The sequence below is a fragment of the Ixodes scapularis genome, unplaced genomic scaffold (assembly GCF_016920785.2).
Source record: "Ixodes scapularis isolate PalLabHiFi unplaced genomic scaffold, ASM1692078v2 PGA_scaffold6__148_contigs__length_123643588, whole genome shotgun sequence".
Taxonomy (NCBI): domain Eukaryota; kingdom Metazoa; phylum Arthropoda; class Arachnida; order Ixodida; family Ixodidae; genus Ixodes; species Ixodes scapularis.
The window spans coordinates 63,097,476-63,122,656 of NW_024609881.1; the positions used below are offsets into that span (position 1 = coordinate 63,097,476).

A 25,181-nucleotide genomic window follows, 5' to 3' on the forward strand; every position below is an offset into this window, starting at 1 on the left:
TGTAGTTCATAACAAGGGTTATTTTAACACGTAATGTGTGTAAACAATAAATGAAACATACAAAATTGTTACCGTCATTGTTTATTGTCAGTTGCAGTGAAGCTACAGTCGGCTGGTAATCATGCGCTTGTCGCCAGAGGAGTGCGCTGAATGAAAGAGGCTGCATGTCACGGGCCTAGGAAATTTTCTTCACACTTCTCATGCAGCTTGTGCTGCAAGTCGACCATGCACCCGAGAAGGCAAGTCCTTCATTACAGCAACTGTAAAGAGAATCGACACCACAGTAGAATGACAGGGTAAATCAATAGCAGCTGGACGTGACAATCCAGAAATTCCAAACTGGGGTGAGGGGCACGAGACAAGCAGCCCATGTAAAAGGAAATTTTTTTGTAGCTAATGCACTAATTGTCTTTATTTTATTTTCAATCTGGAAACTATATCAAAACAAGAATCCCTAAGGGACACACCTGTAACAACACACTGGATGACCAAGGGGCGAAAATGGTCCAGTTATCTCATAATCAAGGTCAGCTATTTGTATGAAAAAGGCCCACTTCAGAGAAAGGCTTGTGGAAATCATCTATTTTAATTCAAAAGGGCATGTCGAGAGACGGGCGATCTTGGCAGAGTAGTTGGCATGGTGTTTAACACTGACGTTTGTTACGATAGGTGTGCAGTCCCCGATATCCACATTCAGCATTTTTAGGTAAACATAGCGATTCATTAGCATTACTGAGACAATGACAAATCATATCCTTGACATATACAGCTCACCGTTGTACACATACTAATGAGATTGGGTAGACACAGGTAAACATGTAATGCATTGCAGAGTATGAAACCCCGGTTCCCACATAATGGCAACTTGACGACTAAAAGTCATCTGCAGACTTCATGAAATAAAAAATAGCGACTTACACAAAAACTAGTATATATTATCAGCGTCCACCATCAAACTCACATTGAGTGTTTTCCATCGGCATGCCCTAGCCCTTTAAAATGCCCGCAAGCCTCACTTACTTTAAGCATATGACACCCCATGAGATGAAACATTCCCTCGTTATCATCATTAAAATGTCTACAGGTGCGAACAGTTCAGGAATATCAATTGAAAGATACCAAATCAGTAGTGAGGTAGTGTACAGTGGCTGGTAGATGCAGGTTAATATGTATGGGACATCTATTTTCTAAGTGATATTGTTTATCTGGTCAATTATCTTCACATACCCATCACATACTGGGACAAGGTTCTCAATACAGTGGAAAACAGGAAGGAGGAGTGAGTTCCAGATTTAGTTTTGCACAAGTTATGTGGCAACTGACTTCATCCTCTTAGAATTTATTAGAGTGGATCTGGGTGTAATGATGCCTAGCCCGACAATACTGCCAGTAGCACATGTCCCAAAACCTTCAGAAACGGGTAGAGGAAGTTTTAATCCTAATTTCCGTATTGCGATGAGAGCTGCTCACACTGAGAATTGATGTGAGCAGTGTCGGCCATCCCTCTGTCTGAAATATCTATGCGTCAGCCACCCCCTATCAGAAAAAGTTTTAGCTGAGCGCTTTTTACGGCCCGCTCAGCTCAGCCACTGAGCGGGAAATTAACCAGGCAAGCACGTAACGCTCAGTCGGCAGTGGCCATAGGGGTGCAGGAATTGTCTTTTCCATCGGCATCTGCGCTCCAATTGGTCGTTGCTGACTGAGCGTTGTGTGCATGCAGGTGCTTTCCTTTTGAGTGGAGCGGGTCTAACAATGCTCAGATAAAACTATCTAATGTCTATGTCACAGCCTCAACAGCCAAACGAGCAGTCTTCTTCTCGCTTGCACAATAGACCAAAATTGCACTGCATACTGCTTTAGAGGCTTGTTGGCATGTTTCACACTCACTCTCTGCAGACAGCTAGGACAATCGGTAAGCGAGAGAAAAAAAAGTGTGATCACATATCATGCATGCCAAAAGAAAACATCAATGGGACTGCACGAGACTGCATTAAAGTTGCCAATTGGGCGCGTTTTATACTGCACAGCCACTGGCTGAATCACATAAGTGTCACACTTGCCGAGCTTGAAGTACAGTCGTGATCTTTACGAGTGTGAACAAGCGATCGTCGACTGTTCAGTACTGGGAGCATCATGCACCAGCGGACTTGCTCTCCTTTTAAAATGCCTTGCGAACCAAGTGTGGTAAGTCATCTGATAAGGAGAGAACGTCACCACGGACAGCACTGAGCAGTTGATAATCACCTGCTTACCTTCACATGGATCAAGTCTCTACTTGGCCAAAGTAGGCAGTATGTGTGCAGCAGAAACGGCTGTACTGAAATCTCAAAAGGATGAAAGATCAGAACAGGCTTGGTGAGGTTTCACGTTGCAAGTATGCCCATGGAAATTTCACTTTCTAAAACATAAACACGCATTTCAAATTGTCATCCAGGACAAGCTGCTATTACACAGCTGTATATATAAGGCAGCTTACCATCAACAACCTTCGCAGACTGCCATGGACCTGATCCTCGGCTTGGCTGATGATGCAGGAACGAATTGGCCTAGTCGATGCTAGCTTCCGTTCGGCAAGGGCTGCACTGAGTATAAAGATGAAAAAAGTGTTGTAGATTATGTGAAACAAACAAAAGCAATCCTAGCATCCACAATTCGCTAGAGGCACTGAAAACAAAAATAAGAGGTTGGGTCAATTATTTTAATGCAATATACTTCGGACACATACCATGACTGCAGGTAAGATATTTGCTGCCTTCAATCTAGATCTGCTTGAAAATTTACGAGCCAAATAACAAATATTTTTTAAGCTGAAATATATTTTGCTGGAACTACAAAATCTGAAGACTATCTCTGCAAATATGGTGCTATCTAGTACATCAGAGATGAGTAGAATTGGATTACAGCGTCCCCCTTACAAAGATTGAAGCAAAACAAGTACAGAATCTGCCGTGCCACTACAGTAAAACCTTGTTAATTCGGATCTCATGGGACCGGCAAAAATGTTCGAATTAAGCGAAAGTAGAAATATCGAAAGGACAAAGAAAGCTGCGCGAAAACGTTGCCCTGTGACAAACCTTTATTTTGAGAAAAAATCTGTTATTACCGCCTGCTTTCTGGACGACACTTGGGCGAAGACGCCAACTTTCCTTAGCGCGGTCGAGTGCTTCACCGCACTCGCACTGTCGGAGCTACGCATCCCGTGCGCTGACAATGTAGCACAGCAAGGCCTCTTCTAGTTTCGGGTGCACCACCTTCCAAGGCCGCTTTCTTTTCGCGTTGAACTTCTCGCTCTCAAAAGCCCGTAGGATATCGGAGAAAATTTTTACGTACGTGGCCAAAGTGCTTCTCTTGACGTCGTAACTTTCCACAAGTTGTCGAAAGACGCCGCCCTTTAAGGCCCTCAGTATTTCCACTTTCGTCGCTAAATTCTTAGCCTGGTACAGCTGCAACGGAAAACGAGTAGCACAACTGACCAGTAATCGGGGCGGCGAAATCGCGACACTTGGCGCCATTTTTCCCGAGCGCCGATAGCGAGAGTGCCAGTCACGTTGCAATTTACAATGCGGGGGTGGCCGACGAAAAATTGAGGGATAGGATAGTTGTTAAAATGGCGGGCTTTAGGATCCCCGCGTTGAGGCATAAAACGTGACTGTCACTCTCGCTATTGGCACACTCGGGAACAATAGCCCCGCGTGTCGCGATTTTGCCATTCCGGTCGTTGGTCACTTGTGCTACCCTTTTTCCGTTGCAGCAATGCTTCTGCCGCTTCCTTGCCAGGAGAGTAACCCGCTGAAGCACGGCGATCCAGAGCAAAACTGGTGCGAAACACGAAGAACCGAAAAACCATGGGAAAACCGGAAAAATCACGTGCGCACTTCGGATGGATATCGGTTATACCTTTTGGAACAGACGGTTGATAGCGCCACCTGCCGAATTCGTCCGAATTTACGATAGTGCGCCGCGTTCCCTTTGAATTAATGAGCGTTTGCTTCCATTGACTAATATATACGTTTGACGGGACCGAATCGGCAGTTCAAATTATCCAAATTTCCAAATTAGCGGGGGTTGAATTAACAAGGTTTTACTGTACAACAGAAACGACTCTACTTTGATCTCGTGGGGATCAGAGTTCGGAACAGGCATGAAGGATTTGGCACGAGAAATATGCCAATGTCATTATTCATTTTTCCAACATTAAAATGACTCTGAAAGTGCGACCAGCTGCAGGGTGTATTAATGCAAACCTTGTGAGTGCTGAATTGTAGGCACAGTGCCCTGGTTGTGTTCATGTGCGATATATGACCAAATACCATAGAGACCAATACTGCAAACCTCATCGAAAACCAATGGGTGCGGTGGCGAATGGCGTGAGTGGCGCTGTTCACCTCTCTTGCCGTTCATTTGTGTGTTGCCACTTCCAATGGGAAGGCTTCAGCCATTATTGGGAACACTAGATAAACAAATAAAAATGCAAACACAACACACGCAGCAGTACTGGCAGCAAGCCGAGACGCACTTCTGTAGTAAACTCAGCATTCCGCTTACGAATGGGATGCGCAATTTCCCTACAGGATTTCATTCCACGTGAATGGCATCGGAATTGCTAAAGGCCAGTCCATAAACACAGTCTGCGTTAAAAACAATCCTATCAGCAATAAGTTTCTATTATATTGCTCAATATATAAAGAACCTTACCATGAACAGCCTTGGCAGTCTTCCATGAAGCCTGGCCTTCAGCAGAGGAAGCTGGCATTCTGTGTCGTTTCAGGACACTCGCATCAGAATGGCGAAAGTGAATGCCAACTTCTACTCGGTAAGGACTGCAGTAATATAAACATGAAAACACAGGTTAGAATATACGATAAAAAATATCATAGACCAACGTGAAAAAAGTGCACAAAAAGACAAGGACAAAAGGACAGGAACACATAGGACGCAGACTGGTGCACACTCACAACTTGATCTATTGAACATAAAGGAAAAAGGATCAGAGAAATCAGAAAGGCTGTGTTCGGAGAATGCGAGCTTCAGAAACCAGGGCGTGAGCAAAAGATGTCAGGTAGACTGTTTTACAGACACTTTGGAAATAACAACAGCCTTTCCATGTAATAAGGTGGTGAGTTCATTCTGATTGAACATCCTGAAAGTAACAAACAAAAAACAAGGAATAAAAGAGAGGAATACATACACTACATACGAGTGTAGACTCCCAACTCACAAATTGGAGAAGAAAAAAAATAAAGAATGCGAAAGGAGCTTTAGCAAAATTTCGAACAGGTCCAAGTGGAATGTGATAACTCCCACCCATATGCATAAGACTGTAAACACAATTTTCTTGGCAGCTCAGGTAACGGACGGATGTGCGGACACATTAGTCGCCCATACTAAGAATAATAAAGGCCTAAAATAATCCCCTTGTATGGTTTTCACAGTATCTGCTGATTATTCACGTTTTCTCTAAAAGCCTCGTCCCACTAGAGCGCCAAACACCGATTTTCGTCCGACGACACCACAAAGTTCCATGTCGCCGATGCTGTCCCACTGCAACGGCCAACGCCCGCGACAAATAATAGAGGCGGAGGGCACCGCGCTCTTCCAGACATTCTAGTTTACCAGTGAACAATACGGTGGAGGCAGGCAATCAAACAACCCCCCTTCCCCTTTCCGCCTCGCCTCCACCCGCCGGCGGGCCGGCCCCCCCGCGCGCCCGCCGCTGCCGCGGTTCCCCCCCCCCCCCCCCCACCCCGCGCGCGCCCGCCGCTGCCCAAGCGCTGCCGCGGTTCCCCCCCCCCCCCCCCCCCCCTCCATCTCCCCAAACGTTCCGCCGCTACTGATGGACCTCGAGCGAGTATGCAGCCTATTTGTGAGCGAAGAAAAACAGCCTCGTATTACCCCATTCGCGCACAATTAGTAATACTGGTAAAAGCAAGCGATCTGGACAATAACAAGGATTTTGAACGGAGGAAAGAATAATCTAGCGCTAACAGACAAAGAAAGGAACTTACTTTGGAACGACCGTACCATGATCTTGGCTGTTGAGCAGATTTGACGTAGTTCCACGGCTCACAGTCGCTTCCTTCTTGTTTAGACACATTTGAAACTAAGATAAACTCCACGCATCACGACTAATCGGTGAATTGACCTGAAGACAGGGATATGAATTGAAAACCCACACGCCCGGCCAAACGTGCAAAAAAGGGCTGTGGATTAGATTGGATTGCATTGGTTGGCTCTAATGGATATCTAGCGACTTTACGGAAACTATCTTCAACACGCTTGCAATAAAACGACCAGCAATGCAAATTTAAAAAAAAAAAACATTAGTATACACATTAATAATAACTTATTTAGCATGTAAAGATTGCCACAATAATATAAATGCGTCCTGAACACGTAGCAAAAAATTAAATACGAAACCAACCGCACAATGTATCCAACCGACTTCAGCGGACCTATAATCTTTTAAAACATCAGACGTTCCGTATGTTGGTTTGGCTTTGGTTGTTAACGCGTCCTGCTGGTAACCTAGTGGTCGGTGGTTCGAATCCCACTAGAGAGAACGTTTCCTAATTTTTTTTTATCGCGTTTTTTGCTTGTTTTTATTATTTTAAATATTTGCTGTGTTTTTCGCAGTCGCCGGCCCCCTACTTTAGGGTAAAAGTCGCGCAGAATGTGAAAATAGAAAGTGCGAGCCCAAATTTGAGTTGAGGCAATGCACAAACCGTGACCCTCCTGTTTGCCGGGATAAATCGCTCCCTCCGTGCTAATAGGTTGGTTGGTGTAGTACGCAAACAGCGGAAGTGCTTTCAACGAAGTAAAGAAGCTAATAATAATGGGAATATTGAGAGAAAAATGGGAAAATGTGTATGTAAATGGTCAAACTGCCACAGTGATGCAGCCGAAGATTGTCTGAAGGCGGTCACCTTTAGCCACTATTAAAACAAAAATACCGCTATTTTAAGGCAGTTATTTACCTGAGCTCATAGCGCGCTACGTATTGAGCACATCTCTTAATTTTCTGACTTCCGGAAAGTAGTACTTAATTTTGTTCTGGCACATCAGTGATATCCATCGCCTGCCCCTGGTTTTACTTATTGAGGTTGTGCTCCGCAATTTTACTTTTTTATTATGCCTATATAATGTTTTTATTCCTGAGATCAAAGAACAGTGCGGATAAATAAACTAGCTTTCAGAAACGATATCGTTCGGTGTGATAACATTTATGTTTTGTAGCGCCAAGGGGTCACACTCACAAACCAGGCAGTGTAAACACCCACAACGCCTTTGTGTTTCCCGTTTTATCGTGTTAAAAAAAAAAAAAAGTTTTTATATTTACTTTTTTTTGGTGCGGTATGTCGTATAACCTAAGCTATCGGGGACAGATCATCTGGCTATGTGAACATTTGAAATATTTCTGTTAGATGGTCGTAGCTACCACAGAAAATAGTCGATTCTTGCCTGAAATAGCATATTTTCACACTCGATTAAAATCACCAATAACATGATCTCAGGAAAGTTGTGTACATCTCGCAGCGTCATAAGCAAAACACACATCTCTTTCTTGTCCAGATTCTGCAATGTAATGCAAATTACTGTTTTTGTCACTCAAAGCGCGTGCTCAATGATGCCACGTGTTTGTTAATTGTGGTTGTTGTTTTTCACTCGGATTCTCTGCTATACCGTTTTTATTTTATTTTTCTTATCAGTGCCAAACACGTGCGTATACCACCGACCTTAAGTATAGTGCATCAAATTAAACTAGCTTCCTGAAAAGGTGTCGTTCGGTGTTGTGTAATTTATTCTTCATAGCGTAGGTGGTCAGAGTCTCGAATCCTGAACTGCAAATGTTCCACGCCGCATTATTTTTTCTCGCGTTTTCGCGATAAAACACGTCAGCCCTGCCATGCTGGGATCAAATACACCAGCGTCGGCAGTTATTTGCGAAGGATTGATCTACGCAAATATTTCCACTCGCTATTCATGAATTGCCACAGTTCGCCAAAATCTGGAGGACTTGACTGCATAGTAAAAACGGCAAAAAAAAAAAAAAAGATAAATCGATGTCGGTCAGTAAACGGAACTTCCATGGCGGGGTTCGCCAGCCTGAACAGCAAAGCGCCGATGCCGGCCAGTAACTGAACTTCCGTGTAAATACCGGCCATCAAAGACAGCAAAGTGCCGATGCCGGCCAGTTACTGAACTTCCATGTAAATACTGGCCATCAAAGACAGCAAAATACCAATGCCGGCCAGTTACTGGAACCTCCATAGAAAGACTGGCCAGCAAAGACAGCAAAAACCCGATGCCGGCCAGTCACTGTAACTTCTTCGGCGGAACTGGCCAGTGAGCAAGACGAAACCCCGACGCCGGCCGTGGCCGGTAGCTCACCGGCGCCAATGGCCGGGCGCCGCCATCCTGTTACCGGGACCGGCCGGCGTAGTCCCGATACCGGCCGACGCGGTGTGCTACCTGGGACATTTATTCTGAATCTTGAGAAAATCGGAGTTTAAACAGCTATTTCTTAGAGATGTATAACAAATATCGAATGCTATTCGCCGTTTGTGCTAGTTGGTAGCACGGATTTGTAAGTTGGTAGCCGTTTTCACGGAAGATTTGCTTTGCTGAATAAAATTCACATTGTTTGCTTTGAAGTAGTTGGAGAAAGTCAAGTTCAAAATGTTTTTCAAGCACGTTTTGGCCACTTTGTTCACAAATAAAATTTGACGAGAAGGGTTGTCGTCAGATGATGGTCATAAATATCACATTGAACGAATATCTCTTGAAAATTTCACTTATATTCGTGGTGAGATTTCTACAACACCAAACGCGAAAATCAACTACAAATTATGACTTTACATTTTTATTCTACGTAAAACTGTAAGGCCGCAAGTGTACGTGTGTCCACAAAAATAGTGTTTTAATGACAAGACAGCCTACGCATTGCCCAATGCTTAGTGCCCTCCATATGGAGCTCTAACGGTACAACCTGATGCCAAAGTTTTAAAACTCAGTGTTTGCAGATTCAAAAGTTAGAAGCAATTTTTTTTAATTTTACACTGGCAAAATGAGTCCCGTTTTCGGTGGCCGACGTCACTCCTTTTCAAGGGTTTCCTAAATTTCCTAAAACTGTTTATAACCTTTGAGTCAGCAAGTTCTGATACTTCGCCATCAGGTTCGAGCACCGAACGCTGCATTTGGCCGAAGACTGGGAGTTTAGTTATTCGTAATTTAGCTTTGCGCTGAAACATGTAAATGTAGATGTTTGTTTGCGTGTTTGTTATGTTTGTTCAAGCACACCACCAAACTTCTAGATACGGCTTGTTTCCTTGGCATTTGAGAATTTCGCACAAGCGGTCACGCCTCGGCTAATTATTAACTTTAAGTGGCTGAACTTCCCATAATTCTAAATACCTGCTTTTTGAACGAGGGTGATTTTAACATCACTGCTTATTCTTACCGCTTGAAAAAAAACAAAAAAACGTTATTGAATGTATTTGGTAAGCAGCAGATGGATTATTATTTCCAGGCCGCGCCAATGCCGGAACGGTCGGCGTGAAAGGCGCTAATGTGGGAATTTCCTGGGACGTACCTCCTCTGTACAGTAGATTCACCACAATAGCCCACGAAATTGGGCATTTGTAAGTATCTCGTTGCTTCCTCTATAAACACATGTGCTCAGCGTATCATCCGGGAAAAGCTTTTTTTAGTTACCGTTAGTAAATCTCATGCCTCTTTTCATCGCCATGGACAATGCGATATGGGCCGAAAAGAAGCCTGATCATAATGATCCTTGCTTTGCGTTTCTTAATCTGTCCCTGAAAATAGTGGTGACCATTAGATGGTTTTCGTAGCATGAACAATATTTTCGCAGGCTCGGGAGTGCGCACGATGGAAGTGGTCCCCTGAGAAATGTCAAGAATCATCCTGGTGCTGTTGACTGCAAGTCCAAAGTCAAATACATCATAGACTCTGGAGGGCCTCCTGGACCGCCTTTCGCGTTTTCGCATTGTAGTGAGGAGGGGATGCAATTTGTTTTAAAGTAAGTATTTTCTTGAACTTCCTTAAGCCCTGGCATCATCGAACCTTTATTTTCCTTTGGACCCGTGATATTTCCTATGCTATTGTTTCACCCTAATTTTGAATGCATCGTTTGCCAGTTGATGGGGATGTTAATTGTAATCATAGTTACTTAAATCGTAGTTCACTTAAAAGGTAGCTAAATCCACCACACAAATGGTAACGCTAAAAGCGTCACCATATTACGAGAGGCAACGAGGCGCTAAGTTCACAGCGAAAATACATTGTATTGTGGTTGTACTGTTATTCTCGATATAAACAAATTATGGTCATTATATCGACTTTAAGGAACATCAAAGCGTTTACCAAAATGTAGCTGAATCTATTAAACTTCACAATTAATTTTTCTTTTTTGAGTCCTAGTGCGTCCGTCGGTTGGTTCGTGTAAACGAACTGAACCGAAAGAAACACTACAAGGTTGATTGATTTGACGCCCTTAAGGCCCGGTCACACTGAGGCAACAGTCGGAGAACTCTATTCGGCAACACGACATAGACTCGTTTCCGGCGACCCTCTCACGTCGCGGCAACAAGAACAGCAGGGCAACATGTTACTCTCACCCGGAATCCGTGTTGGCCGATTTGTTGTCCGACCACCCTGTCACACTGCGCTGACTTCTGGCCCAACGCTTGGAACACTCCACCGTCTTTGATTGTTTACCTTCGTTCGTGTGTGGCGAAACGTCGCTGGAAATGCGACTCTTAAATGTGCTACAGCATTCAAAGGGCTGGAAACTTCCACGGGACCGCATCAACTAGTGACCGTGGTTAGAAAACTTGACACGGGGACTATTTTCCACCTTTCTTTTATGAAGATGTTCTCCTTTCGCTGACAACGGTATAGCCCTATACGAGGAAGATGATATTGCCGATATATGTTAGGAATCTACGACATCGTATAAGGTGTTTCTGTTCAGTTTTTTTCTTTCATGCAATTCAAATATCTACTGTAAAATTGAGTTAGCACCTACAGTTCCCTGAAGCGTTTTTTGAAGCGTGGTGTTGTCTGAACTGACAGTGCTTAAAAACGACGACACCGACATTATCGGCCTTCATTACAATAGGTAAAATGAATATTTTTCCACGCTGTATACTTGCTTCCGCCTGCTATGTGATCGCTTCATTCCCCAAAACGTCCTGGGAATTTTTGAATCAGTTCGGGTGTCTGGTAGCGGCTGTTTCCTAGTGCCAAGCAAGCAGGCTAAAATATCGCGTTCTTTTATTGCATTTCTAAAGTACGACGAAATCTCGCAAATGTGTGTGAACAAAATAATGAGAGCGAAAAATTAGTTCTTTATTGAGGACCTACGCGGCCTTATAAAAACTAACTCAAAATTATTTGGAATGCAGTTAACACCCAAGCACACTTCCAATCCCTTTTAGTTTACTGATTCTTCGAGAAACGAGCTGGATGCTGTTGACGTCTGTGAACGAGTTGGCAATTCCTTTAGTGAAATCTTTTCTGATTAGTGAAATGTTTTCTGACGAGACCTTTCCCTTGCTAGTTATTTTACCTTAAAGACCGACCAACGAAACCATTTTCCGCAAGGTAGGAAAATGACCCTCGCTCCCTCCTCTTTTCACCCTCTCCCAAAAATCACGTGACGGCAGAGGCTTCTTTTGAGTCGGCTTTTTCTGTACGGATAATCCTCAAAAAGCGCGAAATGAGCGGCTAGCTGCGAGCGCCACAACGACCTTGAGACGTCTAGGTGTCTTCCCTCGTTTACGCGGGCACGCTCCATCCTCGAGATTGAGGAAGCCAGCGCGACCGCACGCTTTTTCCCATGAGCTGTAGGTCCGAGGCCGCTCGGTCGGTGGAGATCGAGGGGTCGTGGTATGCTGGGTTCGTTCCAGCAGCCGTTCTCTGGCATCGCGCGGCTGCTGGAACCATTCCCGTGTCTGCACGAGGATTGGCTCGTGCAATAAAGGGTTCAGGTCGTCGATAATACATTTATTTACGAAACTTATAAATCGAGTGGCTTTCCCTAATCTCTTCATTACTGTTTGAAACATATCTCCTCTCATAGGTTGTTCATCCCATTTTGGACTCCCCTGTTGGAAAATATCGATGATGGAAAGATGATGGAAAAGGCTCATACAAGCGTAACCGTAATATGGGACATCCTATACAAGCGAAAAGGCAGCTCCAGTAGAGTGGATTACGGCGGAATGATACAGGTAGGCGGAACCATACAAGCGTGTCGTATTATGGGACATCCTATACCGGCGTAGTGGATTATGGCGGAACCAAGTAGGCGGACGGAACCATACATGGATAACGTAATATGGGACATCCTATACCAGCGAAAAGGCGATACCTGCATGTTGGAGCCATATGGCTCCAACATGGTGGTTTTGCCTTTTCACTGTTGCACACGGCAATTTAGTTTTAAGCTTTACATATATGTTTAGAAAGGTTGTGAAAGCTAAATTAATGCGATTTGTGCAGGCGAGTTATATGGCCAGGCGTACGTAGTATAGGGACCTAGTCGTAACGATCAGTCAGATAATTAAATACAATTTGTTAATTAACTTTTTAATTAGTGAAAATGAAACTATGGTTTCTATTGGAAACTTTCTGAGTCACTGAAAACCACAAAATCAACTCTTTTTAGAAGGATATAATGCAGGGGTAGCATTTTACGCGTTCTGTAAAAATGCTTTATTTGGACGAGTTTCTAGGTTTCAGTTTCTTATCAGAGCTCATCTTTGCACCCACAGTCCTGTTCCCCAGGGGCTTAGACGCGCAACACACGTGCGCCTTGCTTCCCTCCATCCTACGAGGGAGGCGAGGGGGCGGCTTCGCACTGCGGCCACCGGGCAGCAGGACCGTAGGTGCAAAGATGCGCTCTGGTAAGAAACCGAAGTCTGGAAACGCGTCCAAATTGACCATTTTTTAGAACACCATAAAATGCTGCTCTTGTCTTATATCTTCACAAAGTAAATTGATTTAGTGTGTTTTGATGATGCTTAGAAGTCTCTAATTGGAACCATGGGTCTATTTTGACTGATTAAAAATTTCAGGAACATACTATACTTAGAGAGAGGCTGAAGCGGTTTTGTATTTGAGAAAACACTTTTAAATCTTCTTCATTTGACCTCCAGAATCTCAAATATCAAAATTATTTGCTAATTTAATTAATCGAGGCTGCATAGAGTCATTTTTAAAGCGCTTTGAAAGCACTTCCCTAGAGAGCGACGTCACAAGAGCAGCTTTCAAAATCTTTGTTCACGCATCTTCAGCGCCTATGAAAGCTATGCACGCATATGCTATTTATTAAAGGGGCAGAAAAATGTGTCACGACTGGTGCCAATGCGGGAGAATATACCTAGAAAACTTGCGACTGGACGCGCGGCCCTTAAGCGACACACACTTGGCGGCTGAAAGGTCTTCTTACGATGTCACTATTGGTAGGATGTTTTTTTTTGTGTTTTCTCACGTTTAGTTATATCTTTGTGGAAAACGAGCGGGATATTCAGATTCGCGGGATAAAACCACGCGAGAATGAACCTCCATCTAGTTTTTTGAAAGAAGTCTGGCACATCTCTGTAATAAGCCGACTGATCATTACAAATTAGCCTTTTATACTATGCCACCCTGGCCATATAACTCACGTGTACAGACTGCGTAAATGTAGCTTTTACGGCTTTTTTTTTAAATCTGTAAAATATACAAAAAAACACTCTGTAGAATGTCCCCCAATACAATATGATTGTATGGTTCCTTTCCCGCTTGCATTGTTCAAGAAAGACTTGTGGATATCCAGCGTTTCATTGGAATGCTGGATGTCAATGAGTCTCTACATCAGTGAGTGGTTTCAAACAATTATGATGTTTGCACACCAGGAGCACTAAGAGCAGAGGCAAAATGTCGTGACCTGGTAAATTTGGTTGCAGGTATTTATTTTGAGAAGAACTGCATGCAGCAAAGCTTAACTTTGCTCAAAAGAAGATAATTAAAAATTCAATACTGAACAATGGTGTCCCTTGAGCTGTCAGACCAAACTCCCACTCTTGTCACTCAGGAGTTCCTAACTTGTGCGTAGAGGATCAGCACAACCCAGATTTGTGCTGCAAGCGCACCTGCAATATAAAAGTTGAATAAACATGAGATGAAATATGAGACGTTTACAATTCTCTGTAATGAGAAAATACAGTACAGCTCTCGAAGAGGAAGATGGGTGGGTATGCCCCTCCTTCCCCTCCCCTCCTCCTTTTCTGCTCCCTCCCATTTAGGGGGAAACTTCCCCACTAAATTTAGCGGGTTAAGTTTCCCAATAAATTTAGCGCGGAAATTGATGTCACATGACCTCAACACAAATGCAGTTTTTCCGCTAAAAGTAGCGGGGAAAATGACGTCGCATGACCGTGTCACGTCATCCATAAAAAAATTCAGTTTCTCAGCTAGACTTAGCGGAAATATTAACGTCACATGACCACAACATTAATTCAATTTCCTGCCAAGTTTAGTTGGGCGGTTACGCCAACAGCGACGCCGCGAAACGCGGAAACGGGTGCTAAGAGCTGCGCTAAAAACTAAATGCATCAGGTGAAATAAAGTGAACATTATATATACTGTAAGAAAAAGAAGAGAATCTAAGATACCGTTCTCAGATCCTTCCTTTTGTCCGTTCTCAAATGTTTTGATATCAAGAAATGTTTATCTCTTTATTCATACCCAGAGAACCCCTCCCAGTTTCAGCATGAATGCAATAAATCAATGCAGACTAGACCTAGTAAACAATAATGCACATGAAAATGAATGTTTGCCACATAGTCATGTATCAGTCAGTGGCTCCGATCTCAAAATACATTTGTATTGAGGAACATTCTTGAATAAAACCTCTGGGCTTCGAATTCAACAGTTTGTACTTCCATAAGGAACACTGTATGGCACTGATTTTTTTTGTTTTTTGTGACACATCAGAAACAGCACAACAGTGTCATCCTTGCATGCCTAACAAGAATTTGTACCTTTTTTTTAGCATGGCATGTGCTATTCTAATGCCCATACAGCCTCCTTTAACGAAATTTCCTTTGCATAGCTTTTATTGGTTCTTATTTAGCTCGCTCGACAGATTCGGTACCTTGAATTCTCACTCGGCATCAACAGTTTTATATATAAATGTAATAGCAAAAGACATGATGTATGGACTTGAGTACGGTTCAACAAGCACAGATGTTGAGAAAAGTACTGAGGAAAACTCAAATGTCAAAATAAAAATAAGCTGGAATGTGGATACAATTATGGACATGGTCATGAATACAGTTAGCAGATTCAATATAAAGAATATGTGTTAGACGCACGCTCAAAGAAACCTGTTGCATCTATATTCATTCAAATTACTTTGCAGAACCCAGCGCTGCAGTCTCAGGTGGGAGTTCGCTGGATGAGTCTACTGAAAATGAGTGTAGACGGAAAAAGCAGTTTGATCTGCGATAATGAGCATTACATAAGTGACATGTCATTATTACTGTTACAGTGCCGAATGTTCCAAACTGTCAGTAGCATCATTCTGTGAATTCCCTCCGTACACTACAGGGTTTGGCTGTTTCGAATGCTTTGCGAGAAAAATGATGAACTGGAAATATCTAGAGTAGTTCTAGAAAAACTATTTCCAGAATCTTATCTCAGCATCGCAAAGAATATAAAAAGTTTCTAAAGACAAGGTTAGTGCAGGAGTTGAATAAACTAAATACTTTGTTTTTCGAAACCATCTTGCCGTAGTAAAAAAAGTTCCCCTAGGTAGAGCTAGTCATTACGGATGATTGTGCCCATTGCATACCATAAAAATGTAATTTGCGACCTACAATATTTACAAACTCAATTAACTCTGAATAAGTGGACCACTTGGAATTAAAGATTGGCCTCACCATGACTGTCTGCCAACATCTACATAATAATTTTCATGAACCTATGTATTTCAAGAAAATATTTGGTGCGAGCTGCTTAAAACACAATAGCACTTTTTAACAAGTGCTGATTGTTGGGCAAGTTGGTACGGTACGTTAGAAAACATAATTGCGCTTTGAAGACGGGGACATAGGAAGGACAGACACCACCGAGTGCTAACTTTCAACTGATTTAATTCAAGAACCTCAGCGTAAAAACACACTGCGTCACCGCACCACATCTCCACCAATCCGTGGCCCTGCCACGGACCGCAAGTACGCCAACTCCTTATCCGCCAAGTCAATTGACGCCACACTGACACAACACGTGCCAGAACTATTTATAGCATCAGCCTCCATAATCTCTCTAACAGTCATATCTTTGTGCCTAGCAAGAACAGTAGACGAAGCAAATAATGGTTTGCACTCGCAGTGATGATCTGTCGTGTCACTGCCATGACTGCGGGTGCAAACAATTATTTGCTTCGTCTACTGTTCTTGAGAAGCACAAAGATAGGACTGTTAGCGAGATTATGGAGGCTGACACTATAAATAGTTCCGGCACAAGTTGTGTCAGTATGGCGTCAATTGACTTGGCGGATAAGGAGTTGGCGTACTTGCGGTCCGTGGCAGAACGGATTGGTTGACATGTGGTGCGGTGACAAAGTCCGTTTCTACGCTGAGGTTCTTGAATTAAATCAGTTGAATGTTAGTGCTCTGTTGTGTCTGGCCATCCTATGTCCCCGTCTTCCAAGCGCAACCATGTTTTCTACCACACTTTTTAACACTAATAGAAAGCCTGTAGTGGGCCACAACTTAAGCAGTTTTCACTTCATTATGAAGAGCAATTACACATATGTGAACCATGAATATAGGCCTGCACTGAGTTTTTTTCTTAAGCTGAATGTGCTATGCTCTGTTTACTATATAAATCTTTGCAGAGCTGACAATGTGCAACTTCCTGTTTTTTTATATTTCACATGTCCCGACTGCCGGGTGTGGTAGGGACATAAGATTGATGACACCAACGAAACACAATGATTATTTTAAGAATTTGCTTGTGTAAAGCACGAACAAGGCGATCTGCGGGAAGTTATTTCTGTGACACCGTCGAACCTACATCCGCGGGCTTTAAGTTCACATGTTAATCATGTCTGCAGACTCCTTTTTGTAATTGGAACTCTATCCAACCCAAGATTTGAATATGTTTTTTTTGCATTTTAGGCTTAGTAGTGCTTTTGCTGTTCTAGTAATAGGTAAGAAAAATGCTTATTTCAAGTGGCATACCTAACACCTGGTGGCACGAGGACTCCCCTGTCGTGACGCTGATCGAAAGTCACAGGCAGGGAGATACTGCGATGCTCTTGTTGCTGGGATTATCTCCCCTATGGTCCTGGCCAGACCACAGAAAAAGATTGAGTCCAAGCTTGTGGCCACTAGGATCACCAGATCTTGAAGCACCCAAGTAGCTGAAAGTAAAAACAAATCACAATCAAGTACTTGGCAGAGCTACATTAGAATGGCTAGCATATTCTTTCGTGATCAGCACATAGATCCTCTTCTTTTAGTCATAGTCACCCCCCAGGACAAGGCCACGTAGGCGTTAAAATGATGGGTACCGAATTAAGGCGAATGATCAAATGCATTCATTTAACCCTCTTTCGCCCCAACCTGAGAGACTTCTGTCAAATATTCACATTCAACTGTAAAGACTACAAATAAAACTACTACTGCAATGCAAAGCCGTATAGTCTGTTCTCAAATGTTTTGATTTTAAGAAATGTTTATATCTTTATTCATACCCAGAGAACCCCTCCCAGTTTCAGCATGAATGCAATAAATCAATGCGGACTAGACCTTGTAAACTATAATGCACATGAAAATGAATGTTCGCCACATAGTCATGTATGAGTCAGTGGCTCAGATCTCTAAATACATTTGTATTGAGGAACATTCTTGAATAAAACTTCTGGGCTTTGAATTCGACAGTTTGTACTTCCATAAGGAACACTGTATGGCACTGATTTTTTTTGTGACACATCAGAAACAGCACAGCAGTGTCATCCTTGCATACCTAACAAGAATTTGTATTTTTTTTAGCATGGCATGTGCTATTCTAATGCTTATACAGCTTCCTTTAACAAAATTTCCTTTGTAGAGCTTTTTATTGGTTCTTATTTAACTCGCACGACAGATCCGGTACATTGAATTCTCACTCGGCATCAACAGTTTTATATATTGATGTAATAGTGAAAGACAACATGTATGGTCTTGAGTACGGCCCAACACGCACAGATGTTGAGAAAAGTACTGAAGAAAACTCAAATGTCAAAATAAAAATAAGCTGGAATGTGGATACAATTAAGGACATGGTCATGAATACAGTAGCAGATTCAATATGAAGAATACGTGTTAGACGCACGCTCAAAGAAACGTGTTGCATCTATATTCAAGCAAATTACTTCGCAGAACCCAGCGCTGCAGTCTCGGGTGCGAGTTCGCTGAATGGGTCCACTGAAAATGAGTGCAGACGGAAAAAGCAGTTTGATCTGCGACAATGAGCATTACATAGCATTACATAGGCAAGTGACATGTCATTGTTACTGTTACAGTGCCGAATGTTTCAAACTGCCAGTCGCATCATTCTGGAATTCCATCCGTATATTACAGGGTTTGGCTCTCTCGAATGCTTTGCGAGAAAAATTATCAACTGGAAATGTCTAGCGTAGTTCTAGAAAAACTACTTCCAAAATCCTAACTCAGCATCGTAAAGAATATAAAAAGTTTCTAGAGATAAGGTTAGTGCAGGAGTTGAATAAACTAAATACTTAGTTTTGCGAAACCATCTTGCCGTAGTAAACGTATAAAGTTCCCCTAGGTAGAGCTAGTCATTACGGATGATTGTGCCCATTGCATACTATAAAAATTTAATTTGCGACCTACAATATTTACAGACTGAACCAACTCTGAATAAGTGGAACACTTGGCACTAAAGATTGGTCTCACCATGACTGTCTGCAAACATCCACATAATAATTTCCATAAACCTATGCATTTCAAGAAAATATTTGGAGCGAGCTCTTTAAACTGCCTTAACACTTTTTAACACTAATAGAAAGCCTGAAGTGGGCCACAACTTAAGCAGTTTTTACTTTATTATGAAGGGCAATAACAAATATGTGAAGCTTAAAACTAGGCCTGCATTGAATTGCTTTCTTAAGTTGAACGTGCTATGCTCGGGTCAATATATTATCTTTGCAGAGCTGACAATGTGCGAGTTCCCATTTTTTTATATTTCACATCTCCCGACTGCTGGGTGGGGTAGGTACATAAGATTGATGACACCAACGTAACACAATGATTATTTTAAGAATTTGTTTGTGTATAGCACTAGCGAAGCCATCTGCGGGAAGTTATTTCTGTGACTCTGTCGAACCTACATCCGTGGGCTTTAAGTTCACATGTGAATCATGTCTGCAGAAGCCTTTTTGTAATTGGAACTCCATCCAACCCGAGATTTGAATGTTTTTTGCATTTTAGGCTTAGTAGTGCTTTTGCTGTTTCACTTCAAGAAGAGGTAAGAATGCTTATTTCGAGTAGCATACCTAACACTTGGTGGCATGAGGACTCCCTTGTCGTGATGCTAATCGAAAATCACAGGCAGGGAGATACTGTGATGCTCTTGTTGCTGGGATTACCTCCCCCATGGTCCTGGCCGGACCACAGAAGAAGATTGAGTCCAAGCTTGTGGCCACTGGGATCTCCAGATCTTGAGGCAACCAAGTAGCTGGAAAAAAAAACAAATCACAATCAAGTACTTGGCAGAGCTACATTAGAATGGCTAGCATATTCTTTCGTGATCAGCACATAGATCCTTTTGTTTTTATACTTTGTACGTGCACCTATTAAAAAACTGCTCCTTCACAGCCACAGTCATAGACACACCCCAGGACAAGGCCACACAGGCCTTGAAATGATGGGAACCGAATTAAGGCGAATGATCAAATGCATTCATTTAACCCCCTTTCACCCCAACCTGGGAGATTTCTGTCAAATATTCACATTTAACTCTAAAGACTATAAAAAAAAACCTACTACTGCAATGCAGAGCCGTATAGTGGGAGAGTTTAGCCAGTGGGTGTGGTGACAAAGGTGCCGGAGAGGAGGAAAGGGAGGAGAGCGCCGAAGGAGGGAGAGAGAAGGCAGGAAAAAGGAGACGACTGCTATTTTGACGCAACGCTGTTGGCGCGGAGCACTGTTGAGGCTATGTGTCGTCTGCTACTGGCTTAATTGATTTTTGCCTTTATAAAAATTTGCGTTTAAACATGAAGAAACTTCTTTCTTTAGGTTTTTAAGCCACCGAGGAATAACACTATATTATTTTATTGCCAAAGCCTGCCAAATAAAAGCAAAGGGCAGGTGTCTGGATAGAAAGAGTTTAGTTGGCGCACCAAGAGGCTAACCAATAAAAATGGGTACCACTCTGCGCAAAGTGCCTAAAAAGCGTGCATCTCTACTTGACACTAACAGCGGCACACACTATCTATTTTACTGACTAAAGGGTACTAGATCATTATTTTCAGCTAACTAGTCAAACTAGATATTCTTGCCGACTTGCTTTTTAGGAAAATTTTTAAATTTACAAGAACTATTAAGACAACGGCTAAAAAAAAAAGCAACGGCAAAACCAACAATCGAATTCGCCTGCTCTCAAGTAGCACGACATCTATAGAAGGCAGACCTGCGGAATGAGCAACCAGTCTAAAAAAGAGTATGTCCCATGTATAATTTGTTTCCATGCTGCAAAGCAAGTGCTGGAAAGAGGTTTCACGACATTAACGAAATTTCTTGCAATCAGTTGAGAACAAGTTAGAGCAGTGAACTTGGCCTTGCCCTTGGCATAACGTTTTAGTGTTGCCCATGGAAACTCAAATAAATTTGTAAATAAAAACAAAAAAGACTAACCTTTATAAAAAATCTAACTTTCGCAAAAAAAAGTTAATTTGAACAAAATATGCGGGATACAGTTGTACAGCATCCATTTGTGTGCTGAACCAATTTTGAGGCAAATCTGCGACAATGAAAAGAAAACGCCCGAGTACATTAGGGAAAGACAGAAAGGATGCATACCTACAACAAAAAAAATTTAGAACGACCACGGACAGGAACCTCTGGTGAGCCTCTCGGAGTGACTCCCTGCAATGGGCCAGCGCAGACCAGAGAACAAGATCGGTCAGAGCTTGCAGCCATAAGGTGCTTCATACCATGAAGTTCCAGAAGTAGCTGCAATTGGAAGCAAAGTGCATTTTATTTCTCTGCAGAATGGAGAGTTTAATAGCTAGTATGCATTCATAAGGTGATACAGTCACGAATGCAGATTTTTCAATGCAGCACTATATCACCAAATTGTTAACCGTGCCGGGCAACACTACAAACCGAGAGCATTATTCCAAACTATCTCAGTTTAAAGTTAACCACGGCAGAACTGCAAGCCATGTGACCTTCTAGTTGGATGCCATGGTACGTAGAGCTTATAATCATGTGTCACACTGTTTTTGCTGCAATGGCTTGTAGTGTCAAAAGTGGTCCAGCTTAAAGAGATGCAAAGTATAGACGTTTGTGAGTGGGGCCCCGACCTAGTCTTGAGCCACATTGCGAGAAAGGACGTTTCAACCGGGATGTTTGCTGCCTGTATCCACACGACCAGCTTGTGCACAGCGATTGCTTGAGCAGAGTACATGTCCTCGACAGTGCCATTAATTGACAAGCAGTTTTATGAATGTTAAACATGACTGACTTACAGAGACTGCATCTCAACGACTAATGACTTGGGATACCTAAGTGAATACTGATATATTAACTGAATGCAAAACAAATTACCTGGCAGGCATTAAATTTATCAACAGGGTGGGTCGACTCCGTATTAAGTTGGAGTCGATGCGTCAGGCACGTAGCCAGGATTTTGTTTCAGGGGGGACCCACTCATAACAAAATGCTGTATGAGGGGGAGGGGGGAGAGGAGGACCCATGCAAAATGGAAGATATCGGGGGGGGGGGGGGGGGAGGCCGGGCCTCATAAGCCTCCCCCTGGCTACGTGCCTGCAATGCGTAATAGGACAATACAAACAAAGTTATGCCTTACAATTCCTTTTGAACCCTCAAAATGATGTGTTTTTGAAGGTATGATACACAATGTTCTTGATTCAGAAAGTGCCTCAGCTGTACAAATGCATATGCAATAAGGGCACTCGCCAAGCCTATTCTCCTCAGCTCTGTGCAGGTTAAGCTAGGTTAGAGTATAGAGGTACACGCTCACTGACACCATCAGAAAGGCAGGGAGAAGTCTCCGTTGTTCCACCACCAGCCCGTCTGCTACCTTTGATGACGTTTCAGCGCCTCGTGAGCCTGGAGCAAGCACATCTGTCCAAAGCGGGGTGAAAAGCACAAGCACGTGCTGGAGGACGCCCAGCCATTCTCTTTTTGTCATCGGCTATTCTACATATTTTAGTATGACATATTTTTAAGTGAGAAAAAGTGTTGCAAATATGCAGTCCAACTTTGACCATAATACAGAAGTCTGATAAAGATAGCAGTTGTCATTCACCATTTTCCAAATAAGTGCTCCCACCTATCGGAACATCTACACGTGGTGCGTGAGTGGGTTCAGGACTGAGACGCTAGAAAACGAAGCGCTCGCAAGGCTTGTCTGGCCCTTCCAACCATGCGGGTACATTCATCGCAAATCCCCAATTTTTCGACAAAATGATTTAGAATGAGCAAATCTTGTCTACGCCCGAGGTAGAACATTGAATTGTGATTCCCCCATATTGTGCCAACCATCCTTCAACCTGCGGTACCACCTGCAAATGAACTATGTTGTGCTGCGGCACGCGTCCATGCTGCCTGCTTCAGGGAAAACCACTGCTCGTGTTGAAGACGACATCCCACAATGCAGGGCCGTACCCAGAAAAAAATTTCGGGGGGGGGGTTCTCGGGGACAACAGCGGCCATTTTGAAAGTGTCTATTGTCGTATTTTCGCCTATGAATCATGTGCATCGGTGGCATATAATGGAGAGTTATAGCAAACTGGAGAACCGGTCCCGCTTTGGTACCCGGTAGCCGACCGGTGCCACTGCGCGTGCGCAGAGGTGGAGATTAAAATCGGCTGGCTGCAAGTGCACCGACCAGGGCCGTACTCAGAAAAAAATTTGGGGGGGGGGGGGCAGAGCCCCCTAGCCCCCCCCCCCCCCTGGTTACGGCCCTGCCACAATGTACACGCAACAATGTTTAACGAACTAAAACAAAATTGATATCATTCAATAGACACAGATAGGCTTGCAAAGTGTCGACACCATGATTGTTGTTGTTCGTTTTACTCCTGCATACAAACATAAGTGACTTCCTCTTTCCTCAGATGTACACTAAAACCCCCTTACCTTCGTGGCCCCTATTTCTTCTCGAATCGGTCACAGAGGACATAATCGCAGCCACTGAATTCTGCAAAATTAAAGGCCGCGAAAATTAAAGGTTCGCCAACATTAAAGAGTTTACTGTTCTTCGGTGTGTCACATGATGTTAACATTTCAAGGAGGCTGAAGGTATTGCTTTAAGAAAAAATTGACCTATGAAAAAAAAATGCCCTTCTCCAGGTTAGGCACGCGAGGTTCTTTTGCACTACCTATAAGGCGGCAAGTTTGTTTCGGCAGAGCTTTTGGTTAAACGGAGTCACAAAAGTAGCCATACTTGGAGTCAACTATTTTGTGCTGCATTATAAAGCTAGAGTAAATTCCACTGTGCTTCTGCACAGCAAAGTGTTGCATCCCATTTGCATGATCTAGAGAAACTAGCGCTAACAGAGTTGGAGCACTCAAAAAAAGAAAAAAAAAAAAAAACAGCCGACTGTGGAAACATTGAGAGATGCACACATGCGAACTGTGCATTTCTTAAAAGTGGATTCGAGCAAAGGTAAAGAAAATATGTATACTTACAGCGGCCATACTTGCCTTTCCCAAGCATGACCACTTTTCCCTCGGTAGCACCATCCAGTAAGCACCAGCAACACGCCCATGAGACGCCGCCGACTCATGGACTGAATGACGACCCGCCTGAGGTCTTGGAAGGAGACCCGGAACACTGCTTTAGTCCAGATGTTGTATCTGGAGGGGGCAAAGTAAAAATTAACAACTTTATCTGAAGCGCTACATTCCTATAGCATGAACTCTAGGATAGCACTATTTTTTTTTGAGGTCAGTGATGCATTTTAATTACACACAAATGGTTGGTTTATATGATGAACTAGCAGCCCCTATTTTCCTTAAGTGTAACGCAGTGTCTAACGTTACGTCCGACGGAACCCGAAATAAAAATTAAAGTTACGCCCAACGTAACTGTCAAGCATTCGAGTTGCGTCCGACAGAACCCAAAATAAAAATTAAAGTTACCGTATTTACTCGAAAATAGGTCGAACCCTATTTATTGAATCGACCGCGAATAAAAAAAAAATAATTCAAAAACAGGTCGACCTTTTTTTTTATTTTTAAGAACAGGGGAAATTTTGGGCAAAAGAAAGAAACAAACCTTTATTTACATCACTCAGCTAAATCACGGGGCGATGCCAAAAACTTTATCACCGTCAGAACTTCTGGACATGTCATCGTCGTCCGAAGCTTCGTCAGCTGGGTAGACATCCTCGGAAATTCGCAGCAATACTTCACTGAAACCTTTGTAAAATGATGACAAGAAAGGAAAAAAGGTGCGAAGCGACGGAAGACAAACTACAAAGACGCAAGCAAAGCCGCCGTGTCGCCATGAGCAACACGCGAGCCGAGCCGCCTCAAGCAACTAACAAAAGTAACATCTTTTTTTTTTTTTTTTTTTTTTTTTTTTTGGTGCGCGTTTGCGAGGATGGAGGGTAAAGTGCATGGCGCATCGCGTTCCTCTCCTTCCCCGTTGCCCAGCAAGGGGAACGCTAGAGGCGCGATGTCGAAATCCGACGCCCGAGGAGCGGCACCGGCCACCGCGGGCGGCGAGACATTTCGGTTACCAAACGCTTTTCGAAACAAGAAGCGGCGCGGCTCTACGGCAACGCCGGCTCGGTGACTCGATAGCTCCATGCCTCCGGTAGGGTCGCAAAATTTGGTCGCGAATGTAGGTGACGAAATTCTTTATTCGCAATTTCCGGGAAAAAAAAAGTTGACTTACAATTGAATAAA

General features: G+C 43.1%; 1 protein-coding gene across 1 annotated transcript in view; it reads left to right on the forward strand.

The window, feature by feature from the left end:
* The window catches only part of LOC115316682 (venom metalloproteinase antarease-like TtrivMP_A), a 104,995-nt gene that overhangs the window by 14,812 nt on the left and 65,002 nt on the right, over positions 1 to 25,181 (forward strand). The window contains exons 10-11 of the mRNA XM_042294454.1: positions 9,527 to 9,638; positions 9,872 to 10,039. Of these exons, the coding sequence (XP_042150388.1) occupies positions 9,527 to 9,638; positions 9,872 to 10,039 (280 nt within the window). The remainder of the gene's footprint in view (positions 1 to 9,526; positions 9,639 to 9,871; positions 10,040 to 25,181) is intronic.